Source organism: Ovis canadensis, chromosome 21, assembly GCF_042477335.2.
Source record: "Ovis canadensis isolate MfBH-ARS-UI-01 breed Bighorn chromosome 21, ARS-UI_OviCan_v2, whole genome shotgun sequence".
Taxonomy (NCBI): domain Eukaryota; kingdom Metazoa; phylum Chordata; class Mammalia; order Artiodactyla; family Bovidae; genus Ovis; species Ovis canadensis.
Genome location: NC_091265.1, coordinates 28,718,760 through 28,742,992, shown reverse-complemented (window position 1 = coordinate 28,742,992; position 24,233 = coordinate 28,718,760). Strand labels below are relative to the sequence as shown.

The following is a 24,233-nucleotide window of genomic DNA, read 5'->3' as shown; positions in this document are numbered from 1 at the left end:
GTCTAGGCAGTGAGGAAGCACAGACAGGCAGAAACCAACAGATGGGGAGGGGAAGAGGAGGAAAGAGGGTAGAGAGAGTACAGCTTGTAAGGGAAAAGGCAAACAGATCAGCCAGCAAAGAGCATGGGGCTCACAACCCTAATGGCTTCCATGTGTAGAAAACATTTATCTATGTGCATAAAATCCATATACCTGCAGTACCAATTCAACAATGGGGAGTGGGGTAGGCTCAAGGCATGTTAGGTATTTTCCCTCTGAGCTACCCAACAAGCAGTAAAAGAGTGGAAGGAAGAGGAATATTGTCATCCCCACCCTCTGAGATAAGGAAACTTGGATGCAAAGATGTTATAATTGGCCTAGTCTCCACCTCCCAAGGAGAAGGCAATGGCAACTCACTCAAGTACTCTTGCCTGGAAAATCCCATGGATGGAGGAGCCTGGTAGGCTGCAGTCCACGGGCTTGCTAAGAGTCGATCAGGACTGAGCATCTTCACTTTCACTTTTCACTTTCATGCATTGGAGAAGGAAATGGCAACCCACTCCAGTAGTCTTGCCTGGAGAATCCCAGGGACAGAGGAGCCCTAGTGGGCTGCCATCTATGGGGTTGCACAGAGTCAGACACGACTGAAGTGACCTAGCCACCTCCCAAAGTGGCTGAAGCATGGGAAAACGAGAGAAATAGACTCCAGGTTTGCTGACTTTCTCCCATACCAGAAATCTTTAAGAAAAGCCCACAGGAAAAAAACATCAGAGAGAGCAATGAGAGTCCAGAAAAAGAAAAATGAACAACAGCACTGATAAGAATGGGAGAGATAAAGAGATGGAAGAAACAAGGTGGGTGGAAGAAAAACAGGCGGAAGAATGACAGAGACTGACCCCGGTCCCCAACCGGGGATCAGTAAAGGGAGGGTCGCGGTGGCGCACTGGCCTCACGTCCTCAATAACACTGTCACTAACAAGGCAAAGAGACCACACAGGAAACCATCCTCTAAGAAGACACCCAAATCAATAACAACATACCTCTGCTCCAGTCTTTTCAATACAGACTTTAATTCACAACGCGCTCAAAGGGGAGGGAAGGGGAGAGCCCAGAGCACTGTTGGGAAGGGGCTATTACACTAAACACACTAACCTTTTGATGAAAAGTTGACAAAGGAACAGGGGGCTGCAGAAGCCACCTCCTGCCCTTTCTGCCATCCCCACCCCATTTCCCCCATCCCGTCTTGGTTTCTTGGCTCGATTGATTCGGTAAGAACCTATCACCGGCTTTTTTTTTTTTTTTTAAACATGAGGCTGTGGTTAAAACAACCCCCAACTCCTTTTCATCTCTTTTTCTGAAGTTTCTTTTATTAATCGAATTTTTAAAATCCCGTTTTAACTCCACGTGCATTTGACGGTCGTTCTTAAGGCTCGGGAGAGACCCAGAGCGGGGAGCCCCAAGCGCAGTGTCTGCTGTGGAAGAAGGGTGCCGCGCAGTCAGTCCCGGGGCGCCCCCTCCTCGCCGGGCGCCCCTTCCCAAGCCCCGTCGGGTCTCCAAAGGCCGGCGAACGCCGTGCGGCTGTAGCCCGCGCTGTAGTCGTAGGACACCTGTTGGGGCGGCGGCGGCGGCGCCGGGGGCAGAGCGCAGTCTGAGAAGAAGGGGGCGAACGAGGCCAAGAGGCCGGGCCCGTCGTCCCCGCCCGGAGAGTCCGCGGCGGCGGGGTAAACGGAGCGCAAGGGCTCGTTCAAGGTCAAGCCACCGCCGGGCGCGGGCAGGGGCGGCTTCTTGGTCCCGGGGCCGCCGGGGGCGCTCCAGGGCTCGGGGTACAGTAGGCTCCCCACCATCGCGGGCTGGGACTCAAAGAGGCCGGGCTCCAGCTCCGGGGGTCCCCGCAGGACGGCGGCCCCGGCGGGGAACACATCGAGAGGCTCCGCGGCAAGTAAGGCACCCGCCTCGGTGCCCGCGCCGTAGTCGGGCCCCAGAAGCTCGAAGAACTCGGCGGCCTCTGAGCCCTTCTCCAAGTCACCCAGGCTCACGCCGGGCCCCGACGGGCCGCACCCGCCGCCGCCGCCGCCCGCCCGGGACGGCTCGGTGAAGAAGGACGGCGGCAGGTTGCGAGCCCGCAGCGGGACCTTCCTGGAGCCAGGGACGGCCGGGCCGCCCGCGGAGCCGGCCGTGTCCCCTCCCACGAGCCCGGCCGCGGGCGCCGCCTCCGCAGCCCTGGCCGGATCGGCGCCCCCGGGGACGTGGCGCAGCGAGTCGAAGAGCGCGGCCAGGCTCCGGCTCTGCAGGCTGGCGGCCGCTGCGGCCTGCGACGCCTCCCGCCGGGGAGCCGCCTTGCCGTGGGCCGGGACCGGGACCGTCTGGGCGCCGGCGAGCGGGCGCTTGGCAGGCATGTCGGCGGCGCCCGGGGAGGGCGGGCCCGGGGGCGCGGCGCCCATGAGGCCGCTGCAGCGCTTGATCTGCTTCTGCAGGTACTTGCGGTGGTTCACCTTCCGCTTCGACTTGCCGGGCTTGTCCAGGGCCAGCTTGATGTTGCTAGACGCGGAGTCGATGAAGCTGAGCAGGTCGCGGGTGGCCTCGCGCGCGTCCCCGCTCTCGGCGCCCGCCAGCAGCGAGCCCGCCGGCGTCCCGGTCTCCTCATCCTCGAAACAGCAGCCCTTGTCCAGGGCTCCGAAGGCGCCTCCCAGCCCGTCCGGGGAGCCCCCGAAGCCGAAGGGGACGAAGGGGTGCGTGCTGAGGAGCGCCGCCTGGACTGCCATCGCCTCCGCTCCGGGGCGGCCGGGGCGCCGCCGGCCGCTTCCCGCCCGCCGCCCAGGCCCGGCTGCCGCCCTGGCGCGGTGCGCGCGGGGTAGCTTCCTCGTTCGGGGCCGGCTCGCTGCTCGGCCTCCCGGGGGAGCTCATTAGGTCTTGTAAGCGAGGGGAGGAGGGAGGGAGCGCGCGGCGACCGCCCCGGTGGCGAAGGGGAGGGGCTTACTTAGCGGGGCTTAGTCGAGGAGTCGGGGCGAAGGGGTCGCTTTTCTAGTTTTCTAGGCTTTCTCAAGCTCATCTTCTTAACCCCTTAGTTTCCCTTCGCCCCGCGCGTTTCTCTTGGCCAGCTCCAGCCGCAAGATGTGAAGATGGGGTGGCGCGTGCTCAAACTCCAGCTCCTATTCAACCACACCCGGGCGTGGGGCACTCTCCCTGAGGCTGAGAAGGCAAGAAGACACGAGGGTTTCAACCCCAGCTCTAGTAATAATAGTAACCACCGGCTACGGAGCTTGGGAGCTTCCCAGATGGCGCTAGTGGTAAAGAACCTGCCTAGCAATGCAGGAGATGTAAGAGATCCAGGTGCAATCCCCTGGGTTGGGACGATTCAAGGGAGGAGAGCACGGCAACCCTCTCCAGTATTCTTGCCTGGAAACTCCGATGGACGGAGGAGCCTGGCGGGGCTATGGTCCATAGGGTAGCAAAGAGTTGGACACGACTGAGGCAACTTAACACACACCAGGAACTTGCTTATGCCAGGCACTGTCCCTGCACTACCTCATTTAATCTTTGAACAATAGTCCTTTGAAGTACCTATTATCACTATCCAACAAAGGAGGAGACTGAGCCTCAGAGAGTTTCAGGGAGTTGGCCAAAGCTATATCCAGTCCAGGCTAACTCCAAAACTAGTCCTAAGACCTTGACAAAACCTAGGTTCTTTCTTGGCCTCGGGCTTCCTCCCCTATCAGATGGGAGAAGGAAGCTAGTGTCTCTACACGGTCTAGCCCTGGTCCTAAGATTCTAACTCGAGATTCAGATTTTCATTCTCAACTCTGATGCTCATTCTTCTACCCTTTAATTGTTACAGGCAACAGTTTACAGCAACTTGAGGCCAGCGCTCAACTCATCTTTTAGTAGTTGATAGAGGAGGCAAGGGAGAAAGTCACTCCCACTAAGCCAGCTGGTGCTTTAGAGAAAGAGCCTTGTGTGTGTATGAAACTCTCAGTATCTTAAGGCAAAATATGGACCAGAACCTCTCCCCTACGTGTCAAACCATTTAGGTTGCCCTTTTGGAACTTCTGTTGCATTTCAAGAATCTCCTTGAAGTTCATTTTAGACCCACTCTCACCTGGGCAAGCTTCTTGAGAGTAGAAAAATGAGTGATATGGCAGAGCATGACAGATGATTCAGAAAGACTTGGGTTCTGATCTTAGCCTCACCACTCAGTCCCTCTGTGTTGGGTTGAAATCCTACCTCTGATGAGTACATAACTTTGGGCAAACCAGCTGACCTTTCTCTGCCTTAGCTCTCACATGTTAAATACAGGTTAGGTTGCCCACCTCACAGGGCACTTGTGATCTTTAAAGGAAACATCTTGCGGAAAAATCCTTATCTGTTAACTGTTCTATAGCCTATGATGAGTATTTGCCCTTACTTCTTTAAAACACAAAAAGGTAATTATGTTTCCTTACATGGACATTGAATATGCAATAGAACACTTCAATCACAAGGTGTTCCTGAGGGTTTAGTGAGGTTACATATGAAGATGCTGTGTGTGTGATAAAGTGTTCCCTAAATAAGTTATTATAGTTTAGCTGCAGAGTCTACCCAGGGCAGATATAAACCATCTCTTTAAAAACTCCTTACTTTAAGCCTCATTTTTCAGGATGTAGCAAAACCGTTTTTGAGTACCCTGAAGGCACAGCCTTACCAAAGGAGAAAGGGCCAGATAAACACTTTTCATTTGGAAGATGAAGTACTTTTCCCAAGCTGACATGCCAAAGCAAACTTTTTTGGAAAAACTCAAGTTGGCTCAATTATAATGTACCTTTCCTTTGAGTTACACACAAGATTTTGTCCTCCATGATTGGACTGTTTTATTGTTGGTGACCTTGCACTCAGAAAATTGTATGGACTTGTCGCTGAGCTCCATTTCACCCCCCCCCCCAAGATTCACCCCCCCACCCCAGATGTGGATGTCAGCACTTCCCTTTCCCTGTCAGCAGGACCCTTCCATCAACCTCTGGCAGCCAAGAGCACTAACTCTTTTTTTTAAACTTCTTTCAACTGAGCAGCTCTTACAAATCCCCCAGACAGAGATTATATAGGACAATATATTTAATTGACATCTTTAGTCTGAAAAAAAATCTCTCTTAGTTCCCAGAGTTAGCTAAGCCCTCACATAATCATATTCAAGATGAATGGAATATGAAAATATTCATATATAAAAGCCTGTTTCCAGATCATTGGAGTTCTGAGCATCAAAAATGATTTGGCATTAGATGAGGATAGGTTCAAATTCTGGCCTGCCACCTGCGAGGCGAGTGCCCCTGGGCAAGTCAGTGTGCCTTTCTAAAGCTGTTTCTTCATCTGCAAATGGGAGTGGTTCTAACTATCCTCAGAGTCTTTGTGAGCATTAGGTAAACGGAGAGGCAGGTAGTATCTCTGAGTCTTGCTTGTTTTATCTGTGCAATGGAGATCATCTCAACTCCTCAGGGTTGTAGGGAGATGGTATATGTGAAAGCTCCTGGCACAAAATAGCAGCTCAACAAATGCCCATGTTTTTTATTCCTCCGCTCACTTCTTACCAATATATCTCCCTATAAAATCAACATCATTTGTTCTTTCCCCCAACAAAATGAGTGACTATTTTCCAATGCGAGAAAGCAGTTATACTTTCAGGTTGTAGAAACTTAGAAACAGACAGTGTAATAGAGTGCCAAAATTAGAACCAGAGATTGAGACTGGAGCAGTATACCTTTTCATTATCCATCTGGCTATAAAAATTTACTTAAAACCCTATACTTCAATATTCCCATCTATAAAATGGGAATATTATGTAAATTTAATAAGGCTAGGGAGGTAAGACTATACAATGGAGAAAAGACAGCCTTTTCAACAAGTGGTGCTGGGAAAACTGGACAATTGCATGTAAAAGAATGAAACTAGGACACTTCCTAACACCATACACAAAAATAAACTCAAATGGATTAAAGGCTTAAATGTAAGGCCAGAAACTATAAAGATCTTAGAGGAAAACAAAATCAGTACTCTCTTTGACATAAATCACAGCAAGATCCTCTTTGACCCACCTCCTAGACTAATGACAGTAAAAACAAAAATAAGCAAATGGGACCTAATTAAACTTAAAAGCTTTTGCACAGCAAAGAAAACAATAAATAAATAAAAAGATCAATAAGACTATTGTGAAAATCAGTGAGATAATGGAAATGGAAGTTCTTTGTCAACCATAAAGTTCTATATACAAATATAAGACCTCATAGCTTAGAAGTTCCACAGCCTAAATCACAGAATTGATCCTTATGTATAAAATATCCATTCAATCACTTATTCATTCAACCAAAAGATAATGACACCAACAATATGCTCAGCACTGTGCTAGTACTGTGGATACAGAGACAAGAAGCCATGATTCCTACCCTTTCTGGTGGAAAGACAGACATGCAAACAAGCCATTGTAATATAATGTGATACTTCTCAATAGAAGTAAATTAAAGGTACAATAGTTGATGAGATTAAAGACCTTCAAGTTGTCCAGAGGAAGAAGCCTGCATAAACAGGTATAATTTGAGCCACGACTTGAATGATACATTTGTGTACACCAAGCAAACAAGTGACATCTCTGGAACAGCCAGGCAGAAGGATGGTCATACAAAAGCATTTGTGTTTATGGAAAACTATAAATAAAAAGACAACAATGAACAACTTCTGCTTGAAATAACTCTATACCTGAGACCAAATAAATCCTCAGAGCTTCCAAAGTGCAGCTAAGTTGCTCATGTGGACCCCACCTTGTGGTCTCAGTTGTTTTCTTCATCTCCTTTGCAGAAGAGCTCTATTCCAGATGGAATGAGTTTCAGCAAAGTCGGTGGCCTGTGCCTGCCGGCCCATCAGCCCCTCCTCCTACACCCTGAGTGAGCAGGCTCACTTGACTGGTTTGACATCAATCCATTCCACTTCCTCTGGGGAGGAGGGACCTGGCTCCAGCCTGCATGAGGGCCTCTCTGCAGAGCTCCAAACTGAGCTCTTTTGCCCCACTGATACCTAATGCTGAGCGAGTGGGATTAGTCTCCTTGGGAACCAAGCCCCCCAGGGACTCAAGGGCTGAACTCGCCCCAAATCGTTTGGGAGAATTGAGATTTCATATTGTTCTTTTACACTTGGATTTCAGGACATTACTGAGACAAAGGCCCACCTGAGAGCTGCCTCCTTTCTTGTGAGTAAATATAGCAGCGGGATCAAAAGCTGACTTACTTATTTTGTTTTCCTCTTTGTAACTTTAATCATATTCCCTGCAGGACAATCTTAGTGCTCAGAGATGTCAGGAATGTACATTCATAAAGGGAGAAATAATTATGCATCTTTTTCTCTCTCTTTTCCTCTTCCCATGCCAATTGCTTGTCACTCACTACTTTGGAAACCTCAGATAAAACAAATCAATTCCTCAATTTCACCATGCAATTTATAAAGGATCAGTTTCATCACGGAATAATGTTACCTTACAAATTATGCACTCTCCAAAATGTATCTCTTATTTTCTTTCTCATCCTTTCCTCCATCCTTCCGGTCCAGCTGACGTTGACTATGCTGGCCTGGATGATCCAAGGTGGCGTCATTGGATGACATGACTTCACCTGCGCCTACATGGGCGATCTGTTGGTTTAACAGTACTCAGACTCCTTACATGGAAGCCTGGGAATCCCAGAGACAATGTTGCAAGAGGCATCTGTCAGGCATTCTGCGACCTGGCTCCAGAATTCCCAGAACATCACTTTCACCACATTCTATTGGTCAAACAAATCACTAAGGCCTGTTCCCGAGGAGGGAAATTAGAATCTATCTCTCAATGGAAGAAACATCAAAGAATCTGTTTGGTTTGTGTCTTAAATCTCTTTTCATCTATATCACCCTCCCTTTTTCTTTTCCCTTCAGTTGGTTTATTGAGGAAGCTGGTTATTACCTCGTCATCTTCTCCCACATTCTGGATTTGGTTGGTTGCAGCCTTCTCCTTGGCATCATTTAATACGTTTCTCTGGCCCCTGTATTTCCTGAAAATGAGAAGTAGATGTAGGGGTTTGGTCAAATTCATATTCTTTTTTATGCTATGTGCTCACACACACACATACACATACTATAAAATATATGCTACAATGTATATGTTTCAGAATAACAATGCCAACATTCTTACTAATAATTACTACAAATTTTTCCTTTTTTTCCATTATTTTGTCCTCAAAATATGTCCCACTAATGATAAACAGTCCAATTACTATGTTTTAAATTCACTTTTTAAAATCCTCTCTGTGTGGTTATGCCATCAGTTCACTACATAATTGAATTAGGTTAGGTTTATTTGTTTTACTTTGCTTTATATAAAATTCCTTTATAAATCTTTATTTTGTTTTATAGTTTTTTTAAAAAATTTAGATGGTTTCAAAGTCAAAACTATACCACAAGATATGTTCAAAGAGAGCCAGCTTCTATTGTGGGCCCTCTACCCTATTCTCTCCCCTCTTCCTATAGGTAATTGTTGTTGTTTTGATTTGTTTGAGTTCAGGCTTATTCTTTTTAGTTAATATATTTATTATACATTTTCCTCTTCCTTTTTTTTTTAACTTAACAATAATGCATCTCCCTTCATTTTTTATAGTTGTGTAGTATCCCACTGGGTGGCTCTATCACCATTTATTTGTTATGATTAACTTACTTGGGTTTTTCTAGACCTTTTATATTATAAATTGTGCTACAATGAATAGCTCCAATGTAAAACCAAGGTCTCAACTACTGGTCTGGTGCTCCTTTCATAATATTGGTATGGTTATAAAAACAAGGCATATACTAATTTACATTTCATCCCTTTTTTCATTTATTTAACATTTATTGAACTCAGACTATGTGTTAGAAAGCATTATGAATTTGGAGGAATATAAAGATTCATAAAGCAAAGTCCTACCTTCAAAGAATCCATGACTTGGTAGACAATGCAGACACATATTCAACAGATAGCAAAGCCATATAAAATAAAGTGCAAGCAAAACACTGAGGGGTCAATAGAGAAAGCCACTAGGATAAAGGAAATTGGGAAGGACACATTGATTGTGTGACATTTGAATACAGTGGAAAGAGCAGAATTTCCCAAAGTACATAAAGACAGACACTCGATACAGACTGCACAGAAATAGTTCTAATGTTTGTCCTTAGCTAGGATCTTTTCATTTTTACAAAGAGAATGTATTAATGTATTATTTATTTGTATACATTATATATTTAGTTAAAATATTAATTCTTCAACTGAATGTGGATGGCATTTTCAAAGAGTATTTCTATATTCCTGGACATGTAGGAGACTACACTAAATGGGCTGGGATTATCAAAATACTAAATGCGAAGCCAAGAGACAATATGAACTCTGTAGTGGGCCTCTTTCTTTCTATATCTCTTGAGATATTGTTGGGCTAGGTTCATGTCAAAGGAAAATAAGACTTGGAGAGAAAAGACCTAGATTTAAGGTTTGGATCTAGTGTTTAAATGCATTTTGTTTATAGAATAAATTATTATTCTATTCCACTTCATTTCAGAAAAAAAATTTAGACCAATTATGAGATTATGTAAAATGCAATGAAATAATACAACTCAAACTGGAAATCAGTGCCCAAATTTGGTTCCTAATACCATTCCCCAATAAAAGGAACCAGACCTCTTTGAGAAATGGCTAATTCTAGGACTGAAGGTAGAGAATGTACAAGATGACCCTGGAACTTTTTTAGTACCAGAAAGTAAAGAAGTGCTCAAAACATGTTAAAAGAGATACAGGGCCAACTAAAAGAGTTCCCAATAACCAAAGTTGGAACAATTTAAGCAACAAGATAAAAATGTAATAATGGATTACAAGCCAAAGAATAAAATAAATATTCATTAGTCCATACTAATGTGAATGATTGAACAAATAAATAAGTGGAGAATAATAGCTAAATCTCCCATGAAGAAGAGTTCCAAATAATTTATATAAATTCTCTGCTCTCAAGGAGGCACAGTATAACTTCTCATGCTTTAAGTGTGACTTTATTGTAGCTACCTTCTTCCAAAGAAAGCAGCATGGGAAAAAGGGGGAAAAGAATGATTTCAGAGTAAAGGAACCTGACAAACAGCACTTTAGCCAGGTGATCAAAGTTAACAACAGTGTAATATTGTTAGTATATACCCTTGATAGGATGTGATGAGAATGGCACTTTACTTCTGTGGTTTACCCAAAAAGCTGTTGCTGCCATTTAATCATGAGAAAAGCAAATCAGAAAAATCTCAACTGCAGGGAATTCTACAAAATACTTGACCAGTACCCCTCCACACTGCCAAGGACACCTGGGAAGTGTGCGAAAAAAAAAAACAAGGGAAGTCTGCGAAACTGCCACAGACAAGAAGACCCTAAGACAGAACTGTAATGTAGTCTCCTAGATGGGATCCCAAAGCAGACAAAAGGATATTAGATAAAAACTAAGGATATCTAAACTATAGACTTTGGCTAATAATGAGGTATCCACATTGGTTCATAAGTTGCAGAAGATGTGCCCTAGTAATGTAAAATACTAACAATAGGTAAGGAAACAGGATGCAGGACATATAGAAACTTCTCTATGCCATTTTTGCAATTTTTCTGTGAATCTAAAACCATTATTAAATAAAAGACTTATTTTAAAAAAGAAAAAGATAGGAGGGTTTCATGAAGAAATAAAAATGTAAAGTATTAAATGGGATCAAGAATGACATTAAACCTTGCAAACAAATATATCCTTGTGAAATCATTGCAGTCTTGGCTCTAGTCTTCCTAAGAATCAATGAGAAAAGTGAAATCTAGTCAGTTACCATAATTAACACTACCCAAAAGATAAAAGGAAACCAATTGTTTAGGATAAATACTGGGTTAGCCAAAAGTTCGTTCAGGCTTTTCTGTAAGATGGTATGGAAAAACCAGAACAAACCTGAACCTTTTTGGCCAACCCAATAGAAGGATCCTTAGTACCAGAGCCAGCCAAGTATTTTTCTCAAGGGTCCTGATGAAGAGGAAAATGTAAAATAGAATGAACAATCCTCATACACACAGCTGTGGCTGGTCTTTGTGATAACAGCCCTAAAGGAATCACTGATCCCTGGGTCCAAGCTCCTTTGCTGTATGACATTACCCCTCTTCCATTACGAGCTAGTCTGTTTCTCCACACCTTTGAATCTGTGCAGAAGACAGTGCGCAAATTGCAAACCTTTGCAGCCTTGCAATGTAAGAGGCACAGCAGCTTCCACTTCCACACTGTTGCAAAACTAGGACCCCAGGCTATGAACAATCGCAGGAGAAACAAGGTTCCCCAGATGAGAGGCAGCACCACTGCCAGACAGGCCAGTGAGACCCTTTTGCACCCTCCAAACCCAGTCACACCATCATATAACTGAAGCTACATGAGAGATTCCAGGAAAGACCTGCAAGACAACCACTCATAACAAATACCATCATGTAAAATCATGCATTTTGATTTTAGGCTAATAAATTTGGGGATGGTTTGTTATGCAAAAGTTTGATGAGCTGTTTTTAAAATAATAGCCCTCACTACCGAAGGATAGTACCAAACTCCAGTACATCTATCCAAAGCAACTGAACAGAAAGTCTTCATTCCAACTGAACACCTTGGAAATCTCTCTTGAGCAAGGTAATCCCTGCACTGCACACTTCAACTGAGATAATGGATGTGAAAGCACTTTGCTAACTGGAGAGGATCCTACCAATAGTCATTTGTCCAAATTTTTAAAAATTACTGTGGGCTTTCCAGAATATTGCTAAAGCAGGGCAGCAAGCAGGACATGCATTAAAAAAACACTATATGGGACTTCCCTGGTGGTCCAGTGGATAAGAATCTGCCTGCCAATGCAGAAGACATGGGTTTGATCCCTGGTCCAGGAAGATTCTACATGCCAAGAGCAACTAAGCCTGCATGGCACAACTACTGAGCCCACATGCCTCAACCCCTGAAGCCTGCAAGCCCAGAGCCTGTGCTCCACGGCAGTGAGAAGCCCGTGCACTGCAGTGAAGAGCAGCTCCTGCTCACCACAACTGGAGGAAGCCCATGCAGCAACAAAGACCCAGTGCAACCAAAAGTAAAAGCAAATAAATAAATTTAAAAAAAATTTTTTAAGCAACAGCAACACTGGATTCTCCTTACTCTGGATAACCACTAAGTCAGTGTTTTCTAAACTGTGTCTTCTACTCCCTACTTTTCACCAGTGATCACTCAGCTGATCCCCAGATGGCTTGGTATTTTCAAAAGAAAAAGAGCTGACACAATTTTGTGTACATATGTTTCATAAATTTTAAATGAAAAGTTATGGCTATCATAGAAATTAGCTTTTTCTTTATAATCACATCCTAGTGGTTACACATGTGTTTCAAAGACTACATGTATTTTTTTTGGCTAAATTACGTGATCAGTTAATAGATGCAGTTTCCACCTCATTTAAGTAATTTTCATATCATAGTTTTTATTGGTTACATTTTCATTTTCTTCAATGTTACATATTATATCTGTATCTTAAATATATGAAAGCATATCAATGACTTCAAAGCAGTTTTTATAGTACTAAAATAGTGAGAAAAATATTTAAAACATTATAAATACATATGATAAATAAGACAAATTAAAATATAAAATATACATGCTGGCATAAACATATATGTAAGTATAATAATTTGTATAAGAACTGCAAAAAAAAAGGAAGAAGGAATTTGGAAACTAGCTGAGTTGAGGCACAGAACCCAGGAAAGCCTCAGTACTTGAGAAAGTAGGAGTGAGGAAAAGGAAAAATAGGAGAATTGGCTAAAAGTCTATATAAGAATCAATTAAAAGTAAATCAGACAGGAGAAGGACAAATGCCATATGACAATGCTTATATGTGGAATCTTTAAAAATGGTACAAGTGAACCTATTTACAAAGCAGAAATTGAGTCACAGATGTAGAAAATAAACTTACAGTTACTGAGGGAGAAAAAGGGAGGCATGGGGTAAATTGCAAGATCAGGATTGACATATATACACTACTACATAGAAAGTAGATAACTAATAATAACCTACTGTCTAGCACCGGGAACTCTACTCAATACTCTATAATGACATATATGGCAAAAGAATATAAAGTGTATTTGTATGTATATATGTATAACTGAGTTTGCTGTACAGCAGAAACTAACAGAACATTGTAAATCAATACTCCAATTGTAAAAAAAAAAAAAATACTCCAACTGTAAAAAAAAAAAATTGTAAAAAAACTTCAATTTAAATTTTTTTTAAAGGAAGCAATTAGATTTCAAGATCCCCTCCCCCACCCCATACTGTCATCCAACTGAAAAACAAGATTTTTCTTTCCTATGGAATTGAACTTCAATGGTTCTACTGTAGGGGATTCTATGTGTTGACACAATGTAGAGTGAGCAATGACACACTACTAAAAACAAAGGGATTAAATGAGATTTTACCTTATGAATAAAGAGCAATGACCCTCATTTTTTCAGTCAGTTTCTAGAATATTTGCAGAAAGTCATATACCCCCCAATTGGAATAGTCTTCTCTGAAGGGTTAATAGCACAAGAGAAAGGACTGGGTGGGTTTCCAATAAGCTTTTTTGCTATCCACTCTTAAATATAAATTGTCATCCAACGTTCATCAGACAGTTTGGCAATGTCTCCAACACAGATAACAGAGACCAAAAAAAGAAATATATTAGGAGGAAAGAATCCCAGAGGAAATAAATAATGCAAAAAACAAAAGAAAACTTTCATATAAATTATATTTCAAAGAGATAAAATAAGGTTAAAGATTAAAGAAATAAAAAATATCGCAACCATGAAACAAAAATTAGATGCTACAAATCAAGGAGGGGAGTAAATCAAAAGTAAGAAAGTTCTCTTAGAAATCTATGATTATATATTTTTAAAAATCAATAGAGAGATTGGAAGGTAAAGTTAAGGAAATTTCCTAAGATGAACGAAAAGTGAAAGAAATGTTCAACATTAAAACTATAGGGATTTGGGATAAAACGAAGGAGAAAATACTATTAAAGAAATAAAACAAAGAAATGTTATAGGACTGAAGGATATGCACTCCCAGATTAATAAAAGAATCCACTAGATGCCTAGTAAACTTAAAGACCCCTAACAAAGTACATTATTATAAGTTTCAGAATATCGAAGAAAAAAGATCTCTCAGGAGAGATAAACATTATGCACAAAAAATAAAATCAAAATAACATCAGACCTCTTATTAACAATACTGGAACTTGAAAAACTTGGAGTGATGCCCTTAAAAATCTGAGAAGAAATGATTTCCTGCTTAGCAGTCTATACCAAGCTCCACAATTCCTCAAACATAAGGACAGAATAACATTTTCATATATATAATATCTTATGAAATTTCCTTTTCTCAAGGAACCACTGAGTAATGTGCTTCATGAAAAACACAGAAGAAAATAGTATCCAGAAAACAAGGGATCCATTATGGGTAGAGTCAAAGAGAATTGCCCGGACAGTGACAGAGAGAAGAATCACCACAGCCATATAGCAGGCTGAGTGGTGGTGATCAGTCTAAACTAGAACAGGAAAACGGAAAATTCCCAGAGAAAGAGGGGATGTTGCCAAGAAAAATAAGCGAGAGTGATCAATTTTCTTATGTACTTGACAGTGATGGTAGAGGATGGCAGATACTCTTGCTGCTTTGAGTATCCTACCCTTATTCTTACCTGACAGAGTGCACTTCCCCCTGTAGAGGCTGAAAATCACAGAGTTACATTTCCCATTTAATCACAGCAGGAGCATGAGAGCCAGTCTCAGCCAATGAGGCATTAAGAGCAATCTACTCTTGGATTTTAGACAAGTCTCCCCTCCCTTATATATTTTAAAAAGAGATAAAAGGAGAAAAAGGAAAGAGAAATGCTCCCCTTCCTGCCTTTGATATATATGTGATACTTGGAGCTGCAGCAGCCATCTTAAAACCATGAGGACTCAAACCTAAAAAACAAAAAATCAACATGCTGAGGCTGGCAGAGCTGAAATATGAAAAGCACTTGAATCCTCGCTGACATTGTAATGTTACTGAGTTAACTAACCCCAGAACTCCCTAGCTCCGGACTTCTTTAAGAGTAAGGTAATAACACTGTTTTGTTTAGGCTACTTTTAGTTGGATGTGGTGCTACTTTGCAATCAAAAGCATTCTAAATTCTTTAAGAAGGTGTTCTACTTCTGTTAATGTGTTTAAGAATAAAATGAAATATATATAGAAAACTAAGCACTCCCTCAAAATAAGACAATTATTAACTCCAGGCAAGGCAAAAAGCTGTATGAGAAATTTTAATAAAATGTAGAGGAACTGTGAACAATATTTATCTAATGATAGAATAATCATTAAATAATAATTTAACCAAACTGTATTATAACTACACTGAGAGGACTAGGAAAGGAGAGAGGTGGCACACCCACAGGTGGAAAAGGTTTAAGTGTTCTATAAGTAATAGAGTTTTCAGGGCAAGCAGTTTTTTAAGGGGTAACACCTATAAAAGGTAAAGGGGAGAGAAAATGGAACTGGACAAAGAAAGCCTCTGGACTACAGTGCAGATCTGAGATCTATGAAAGGAAAGGAAAGAGAAAGCTGAATCCAGCAGGGAGGACCTCAGACAGTTCCATGGACCCGACAAGTCTCTGCAAGCCCGGAGGGGACCTCTGGAGCAAAGGTGACTCAGTGAAGGAATAATGCCCCAGGCAGAAGTGGCTAGGCCTGTGCATTACCCCTTTGCCCAATCACTGGATGGAGTCACCTCTAGAAGAATGTGACCTCAGCTTAGAAGAGCAGGAAGCCTGAACAAGTTAACACCTAAAGGCTGTCCAGTCACTGTACTCAGAGCAGCTAGGCAATGAATCCTTTTTGAAGAGGGATCTCCGCAGTTCATCTCCATGCCTGCTGCATGAGTTTATTTTGAAGCATGTAGGCAAAAATAGAAAGAAAAAATAATTTTAAAAACATTTCAAGTCAGAAATAGGGATAAGAGGGAAGAAAATTCTAATATGTTTCTTTCTAAACCATGCACTTATTTAATTAATAAGTTAAAATTTTCAATTTAAAAAGTCATTCTATAGTTTTCCCACAATTACTCTATTCCAAGCAGAAATAATTATACTATAATACTAATAAGGGTATTTGTAGCAATGTCAAGAGTATTTCTCAAGTACCTTATCTTAGCAACATATTCAGTACCCTGAATAGCCAGGACTAATCATGTTAGAGCTGAAATATTGACTGCTTTATGCTGAGGATAAGGTAATAGGATTTTTAGGAAGAAAACAGTGGAGAAAGCAACTTGATAACCTAAGAACTGATTTTCTTTTCTTTTTAGGTGATGGTTTTCTTCACTTATCCAAGAAAGTAGTTAAAGGCACATTATTAAGAAGTATTTCAAAACTATATCAACATATTGCAATGGAGCATAAAAAAAGTACTTTCTAGATCCACATGCAGCCAAAACTGGAATTAGAAATCCATTCATCCCTACCTCTCAAATTAAAATATTCAAGCATAGCATGCTTTTAAAAAGTAACATCTCATGGGATATTGTATTAGAAATATCTGTATAATTTTTTGGTCTTTATAGTTGGACTGGGACTTGGTAGCTCAGCTGATTGAAAACAAACAAACAAACCTGCCTGCCAGTGGAGGAGATACAAGAGACAAGGTTTAATCCCTTGGTCTGGAGGATGCCTTGAAGAAGGAAATGGCAACCTACTTCAGTATTCTTGCCTGGAAAATCCCACGGACAGAGGAGCCTAGCAGGCTACAGTCTATGGGGTCTCAAAGAGTCAGACATGACTTGAGCAGGCATGCATGCATACTCTCACACATAGGTGGACTGGTGGTCAGAGAAAACTAGATAGATAGATAGATAAAGAAAGAGATCCTAATGTGAGCAAATCCTGGCATTGGTACAGCTGCACACTGCTAGCATCATGAGCCCAAACTCTTGTTTTTTTTTCTGCTCCATCTTCCTTAGTGTATTTTTTTTCATTCTTGGGTACCTCATAGTTGTAAGATGACTTATCCACTTCCAGACCTCAAACCTCTATTTCAAAAAGACAAAGGGGCTTTTCCTCAGGAGCTTTATGACTTTATACAGAAAGGATGGTCTGTCTAGTCAAAGCTATGGTTTTTCCAGTAGTCATGTAGGGATGTGAGAGTTGGACCATAAAGAAAGTTGAGCACCAAAGAATTGATGCTTTTGAATTGTGGTGCTGGAGAAGACTCTTGCAAGTCCCTTTGACTGCAAGGAGATCAAATCAGTCAATCCTAAAGGAAACTAACCTTGAATATTCATTGGAAGGACTGATGCCGAAGCTGAGGCTCCAATACTTTGGCCTCCTGATGTGAAGAGCCGATTCATTGGAAAAGATCCTGATGCTGGAAAGATGGAGAGTAAGAGAAGGGGACGACAGAGGATGAGGTGGTTGGACGGGATCATTGACTCAATGGACATGCGTTTGAGCAAATTCAGGGAGATAGTGAAGGACAGGGAAGCCTGGTACAAGCCATGGGGTCGCAAAGAGTCGGACATGACTGAGTGACTGAATAACAAGTTTCCCTCCCCAGAAAAACATCTCATTACCCTGAATGAGATTACATGCTTACCATTATATGACTCAGTAACCATGGGGAAGGATATTACAATACTTTCTTTAGGACAATCATAACTTACCCCTGGATCACACAGACATCTACACTTACTGAGATGGAGGGCTCTTTGCTCAACACCTAAACAGATAAGTGTTCTGCTAGAAGAAAAAGGGGGCAGGAGGTGGCTTTGGTTATAAAAAGGACAAGATGCCCCAATTGATCCAAATATCCAGAATTGCCTAAGAAAACCACCAAACATTTCCTGTCATTCCCAACAACCTACAACTGGGAGCTGTAACCAGGCTGGACCCTCTGAAGCCTTTCCAAAATATACGCCCACCCTTGTCCTCCTTCTGCCTTTTGTCTGTAGAAAAATTTTAGTCAAAGAATAAATTTAATCAGAGAAGCATGAAAATGCAGGAAGAAAGGAAAACAGTCAGGCAAGATAAAATAATAATATTTTAGCCACTAAACAATGTCAAAGACCTTTAGTTCTTCCTTAAAGACTATAGATAATATTCTGAGTTATATCCTTTAAGCTGTTCTGTACATACAGATACCCCCACCAGCTGGAAGAAGTTAACTGACACTGCCCACAAGCATGTAGGCCCCAGGCTGGTTGGAACCAGAAGGTTGATGATGCTGACTGCCCCTTATCTCACCACCAACCAATCAGAAGAATGTCCATGAGCTGCTCCTTGATCACTAGGAGACTCCTCACTACCCCCTTCAGGGTGGGTCACACAGTCTTGAAGGGCATTAGTCCTCTGTGCCCCCTTTTGCCTGGCAAAGCAATAAAAGCTTCCCTTTTCTACTTCATCCAAAATTCTGTCTCTGCGTTTCTATTCAGCACCAGTAAACAGAGGCCAAGTTTTGGCAACAGGAGTAAGAACTTCTAACTTACTATAAATAAAGAATAAGAAAAATTGCCTAGGAGTAGAAGTTGAAGCAATATGTGGCTGATCTGGATAGTCATCTTGCTAAAAACTGTATATGATTTCACTCCTCTGATATGAAGCATTTTTATTACTTTTTAAAAACTGTATTCTCTTGTTATAATCCATGATTAATTTTTTAACACTTAAATTTCATTTGCCTAAAATTGGTGATCTGTATTAGTAGGGGTGAGGTTTCTTTTTAAGGTAATAAAAAAAATGCTCTGGAATTAGATAGTGGTGATAGTTACACAACTTTGTGGATATACTGAAAATCACTGATCTGCATGTTTTAAAAGGGTGGACTTTGGAACTTCCCTGGTGGTCCAGTGGTTAAGAATCTGCCTTACAATGGTGGGGACAGGAGTTTGATCTCTGGTCGGAGAACTAGGATGCCACATACTTCAGAACAACTAAGCTCATAAGCTGCAACTACTGAGCCCATACACTCTGGAGCCCAAGCACCACTTCTAGAGAGTCCATGCACTGCAGCAAAAGATCCTGTAAGATGCAACAGTGATCTCGTGTGCCACAACTAAGATCCAACATAGCCAAATAAATACATACATTAATATATATTTTAAAAGACTGAATTTTTATTGTATATGAATTTATCTCAAACACAAAAAAATTAGTGACATGCCTGTGTGCTGAGTTCCCACTGAGAAGCTCTCCAACGTCAAAAGTTCGAGAAGGAGCCCAGAAGGCGATCGAGAGATGGGCACTAGCTCTCTGAAGTGCTGGAGTTGGCAGTGAGGTGGTTCACTTTCATTGCCTGCTTTTCCAGCCAGTTTCATAGACTGTGAAGAGAACCTGACTCACACAGGCTGTTCAAGTTGTCCTGCTTTCTGCCGTACAATCTGATTCCTTATCCAGACAATGAAAGTATCCATTTGCTATTCCAAAATCCTCTCTTCACAGAGCACAGCACTGTTCTGCCCCAGGACTGCGAAGAAAATTGTGCACTGTCCCACTCTCGAGGACCCCAACATCCAGTCTGTAATTGTGGGATGTATAAGGGGTAATGGTCACGCAGAGGTCAGAAGAATAACTGGCTAGGAGGTGAGGGGGGCTTCACACAGGCTTGAAGTCTGGGATGGAAATTGCCATAGGCAAAAGGGAGCAAAGAACATTTCGGGTGAGGACACAGCCAGGTCAGAATACACAGAGGTAAGAGACAGAAGGTATTAGCACAACAGTGAAATGTGTACACAGAATATGGTTTGCATGGGTGGGAGCAGCAGGAGATGAGGCTGAGTCAGAGGACAGAGACTTGAATGCCATCCTAAAAAGCTGGCATCATTATATAAGCTGGGGGGGATGGATGGAGGACACATGCATCAGAATGGTCAGTTCTTTATTTAAGAGAAAGTATTTTTTATATGTATAGCATAGTATATATATTTTATATATATTTATTTATATATAGTGTATATATTTTAATTATATATAGGGACATTGTATTGTATATTGTATATGGAATATATATATGTATATATATATGCAATGGAATACTATTTAGTAATAAATATACATATATATTTCACAACATAGGGAATATAACTAATATTTTATAATAACAATAAATGGAACATAACCTTTAAAAATTGGGAATCACTGTGTTGTACCCCTGTAAGTAGCCATCATGGTCAACAAAAGAGTTCAAAATGCAGTACTTGGATGCAATCTCAAAAACTACAGAATGATCTCTGTTTACAAGGCAAACCATTCAATATCACAGTAATCCAAGTCTATGCCCCAACCAGTAATGCTGAAGAAGCTGAAGTTGAACAGTTCTATGAAGACCAACAAGACCTTTTAGAACTAACACCCATAAAAGATGTCCTTTTCATTATAGGGGACTGGAATGCAAAAGTAGGAAGTCAAGAAACACATGGAGTAACAGGAAAATTTGGCCTTGGAATATGGAATGAAGCAGGGCAAAGGCTAATAGAGTTTTGCCAAGAAAACGCACTAGTCATAGTAAACACCCTCTTCCAACAACACAAGAGAAGACTCTACACATGGACATCACCAGATGGTCAACACTGAAATCAGATTGATTATATTCTTTGCAGCCAAAGATGGAGAAGCTCTATTCAGTCAACAAAAACAATACCAGGAGATGACTGTGACTCAGACCATGAACTCCTTATTGCAAATTCAGATTTAAATTGAAGAAAGTAGGGAAAACCACTAGACCATTCAGGTATGACCTAAATCAAATCCCTTATGATTCTATAGTGGAAGTGAGAACTAGATTTAAGGGACTAGATCTGATAGATAGAGTGCCTAATGAACTATGGATGCAGGTTCGTGACATTGTACAGGAAACAGGGATCAAGATCATCCCCATAAAAAGAAATGCAAAAAAGCAAAATGGCTGTCTGAGGAGGCCTTACAAATAGCTGTGAAAAGAAGAGAAGCAAAAAGCAAAGGAGAAAAGGAAAGATATAAGCATCTGAATGCAGAGTTCCAAAGAATCGCAAGAAGATATAAGAAAGCCTTCCTCAGTGATCGATGGAAAGAAATAGAGGCAAACAACAGAATGGGAAAGACTAGAGATCTCTTCAAGAAAATTAGAGATACCAAGGGAAAATTTCATGTAAAGATGGCTCGAAATGGTATGGACCTAACAGAAGCAGAAGATATTAAGAAGAGGTGGCAAGAATACACGGAAGAACTGTACAAAAAAGATCTTCACAACCAAGATAATCATGATGGTATGATCATTCACCTAGAGCCAGACATCCTGGAATGTGAAGTCAAGTGGACCTTAGAAAGCATCACTACGAACAAAGCTAGTAGAGGTGATGGAATTCCTCCATTCCTTCATTTGAAATAGTGGAGCTATTTCAAATCCTGAAAGATGATGCTGTGAAAGTGCTGCACTCAATATGCCAGTAAATTTGGAAAACTCGGCAGTGGCCACAGGACTGGAAAAGGTCAGTTTTCATTCCTATCCCAAAGAAAGGCAATGCCAAAGAATGCTCAAACTACCGCACAATTGCACTCATCTCACCCACTCTAGTGTTCTTACCTGGAGAATGCCAGGGACGGGGGAGCCTGGTAGGCTGCCGTCTATGGGGTCACAGAGTCGGACACGACTGAAGTGACTTAGCAGTAGCAGCAGCACATGCTAGTAAAGTAATGCTCAAAATTCTTCAAGCCAGGCTTCAGCAATACGTGAACCGTGAACTTCCAGATGTTCAAGCTGGCTTTAGAAAAGGCAGAGGAACTAGATATCAAATTGCCCACATCTGCTGGATCATGGAAAAAGCAAGAGAGTTCCAGAACAACATCTACTTCTGCTTTATTGACTATACCAAAGCCTTTGACTGTGTGGATCACAATAAACTGTGGGAAATTCTTCAAGAGATGGGACTACCAGACCACCTAACCTGCTTCTTGAGAAACCTATACACAGGTCAGGAAGCAACAGTTAGAACTGGACATGGAACAACAGACTGGTTCCAAATAGGAAAAGGAGTACGTCAAGGCTGTATATTATCACCCTGCTTATTTAACTTCTATGCAGAATACATCATGAGAAACACTGGGCTGGAAGAAGCACAAGCTGGAATCAAGATTGCTGGGAGAAATATCAAGAACCTCAGATATGCAGATGACACCACCCTTATGGCAGAAACTGAAGAGGAACTAAAAAGCCTCTTGATGAAAGTCAAAGAGGAGAGTGTAAAAGTTGGCTTAAAGCTCAACATTCAGAAAACAAAGATCATGGCATCTGGTCCCATCACTTCATGGGAAATAGATGGGGAAACAGTGGAAACAGTGTCAGACTTTATTCGGGGGGGGGGCTCCAAAATCATTGCAGATGGTGAGTGCAGTCATGAAATTAAAAGACGCTTACTCCTTGGAAGGAAAGTTATGACCAACCTAGATAGCATATTGAAAAGTAGAGACATTATTTTGCCAGCAAAGGTCCATCTAGTCAAGGCTATGGTTTTTCCAGTGGTTATGTATGGATGTGAGAGTCGGACTGTGAAGAAGGCTGAGCACCAAAGAATTGATGGTTTAGAACTGTGGTGTTGGAGAAGACTCTTGAGAGTCTCTTGGACTGCAAGGAGATCCAACCAGTCCATTCTAAAGGAGATCAGTCCTGGGTGTTCTTTGGAAGGAATGATGCTAAAGCTGAAACTCCAGTACTTTAGCCACCTCATGCAAAGGTTTGACTCATTTGAAAATACTCTGATGCTGGGAGGGATTGGGGGCAGGAGGAGAAGGGGACGACAGAGGATGAGATGGCTGGATGGCATCACTGACTCAATGGACGTGAGTCTGAGTGAACTCTGGGAGTTAGTGATGGACACGGAGGACTGGAGTGCTGCGATTCATGGGGTCGCAAAGAATCGGACACGACTGAGCGTCTGAACTGAACTGACTGAAGTTATATGATATTGTACAATAACTATACTTTAATAAAATGAAGAAAAATTTTTAACCCTCTTGTTTCTTGTTCTACTGAAGTATAATTTACAATGTTGTATTAGTTTCAAATGTACAGCAAAGTGATTCAGTTATACATATATATTCTTTTTCAGATTCTTTTCCATTATAGGTTTTTATAAGATATTGAGTAATAGTTTCCTGTGCTGTACAGTACATCTTTGTTGTTTACCTATTTTACATATAGCAGTATATATCTGTTAATCCCAAACTCCTAATTTATCTCCCCCCACACATTGCCATCTCCTTTGGTAACCATAAGTTTGTTTTGTAAGTCTGAGTCTATTATTGTTTTGTAAATAAGTTCATTTCATTTTTTTACATTTCATATCATTTTTTTTTACATTCCACATATAAGTGATATCATATGACATTAGTCTTCCTCTGTCTGACTTACCTCACTTTATATGACAGTCTCTTCATGTTGCTGTAAATGGCATTATTTCTCTCCTTTTAATGACTGAGTAATAGTTCATTGTATTATCCTACATCTTCTTTATCCATTCATCTGTTCATTTAGGTTGTTTCCATGTCTTGGCTATTGTAAATAGTGCTTCTGTGAATAAATAAAATTTTTAATGTAAAAAATTATGAAGTTCTGATGCAATAAAACAGATAAAAGAATACCCAGGTGGCAACAGTGGTGAAGAATCTGCCTGCCAATGCAGAAGATGCAAGAGTCACAGGTTGGGTCCCTGGGTCAGAAATATCCCCTGGAGGAGGAAATGGCAACCTACTCCAGTCTGGAAAATCCCATGGACAGGGAGGAATCCCATGGCTATAGTCCATGGAGTCACAAAGGCTCAGACATTACTGAGCAACTGAGCACAAAGCGGTACAAGATGGATGAATCTCAAAAACACTATTACTGGGTCCAATAAGCCAGCTATAAAAGAGTGCATACAGTATGATTCCATTTATATGCAATTCTAGAACAGGGAAACTGTGGTGCTGGAAGTCAGGACAGTGGTTGCCTGTGGGGAAAGGGCTGCCTGCAGGGAAGCACAAGGGCTCTTTCTGTGGTGACAGAAACCTATCTCTTCATTGAGGTGCTGTTTACATGGATGTGCATGTTTGTCAACACTCATGGAACTGTACACTTAAGATCTGTCATGTCTGTGTTTGTAAAATATACATTAAAAAAAAAAAGAAATCTCACCCAGGTGTGAGTAATAAGGAT

The 24,233-nt window shown here is 41.6% G+C and overlaps 1 protein-coding gene across 2 annotated transcripts; it reads right to left on the bottom strand.

Moving 5' to 3' along the window:
• Positions 1-1,030: 1,030 nt before the first annotated feature.
• Positions 1,031-23,957, bottom strand: FAM181B (family with sequence similarity 181 member B). 2 transcript variants are annotated; one of them, XM_069564903.1, is made up of 3 exons: positions 23,451-23,957; positions 7,928-8,015; positions 1,031-3,168 (listed from the first exon to the last, which is right to left on the bottom strand). In XM_069564903.1, exon 3 carries the CDS (start codon positions 2,739-2,741, stop codon positions 1,476-1,478), a length of 1,266 nt encoding a protein of 421 aa, XP_069421004.1. In that variant the 5' UTR covers positions 2,742-3,168; positions 7,928-8,015; positions 23,451-23,957; the 3' UTR covers positions 1,031-1,475. The 2 variants fall into 2 exon arrangements, with proteins under 2 accessions (XP_069421004.1, XP_069421005.1); XM_069564904.1 differs by lacking the exon at positions 23,451-23,957 and having other exon boundaries at positions 7,466-7,949.
• Positions 23,958-24,233: the final 276 nt, after the last annotated feature.

Coding starts and splice junctions, on each gene's coding strand:
- FAM181B (XM_069564903.1), bottom strand. CDS start 2,741: ATGGCAGTCCAGGCGGCGCTCCTCAGCACGCACCCCTTCGTCCCCTTC.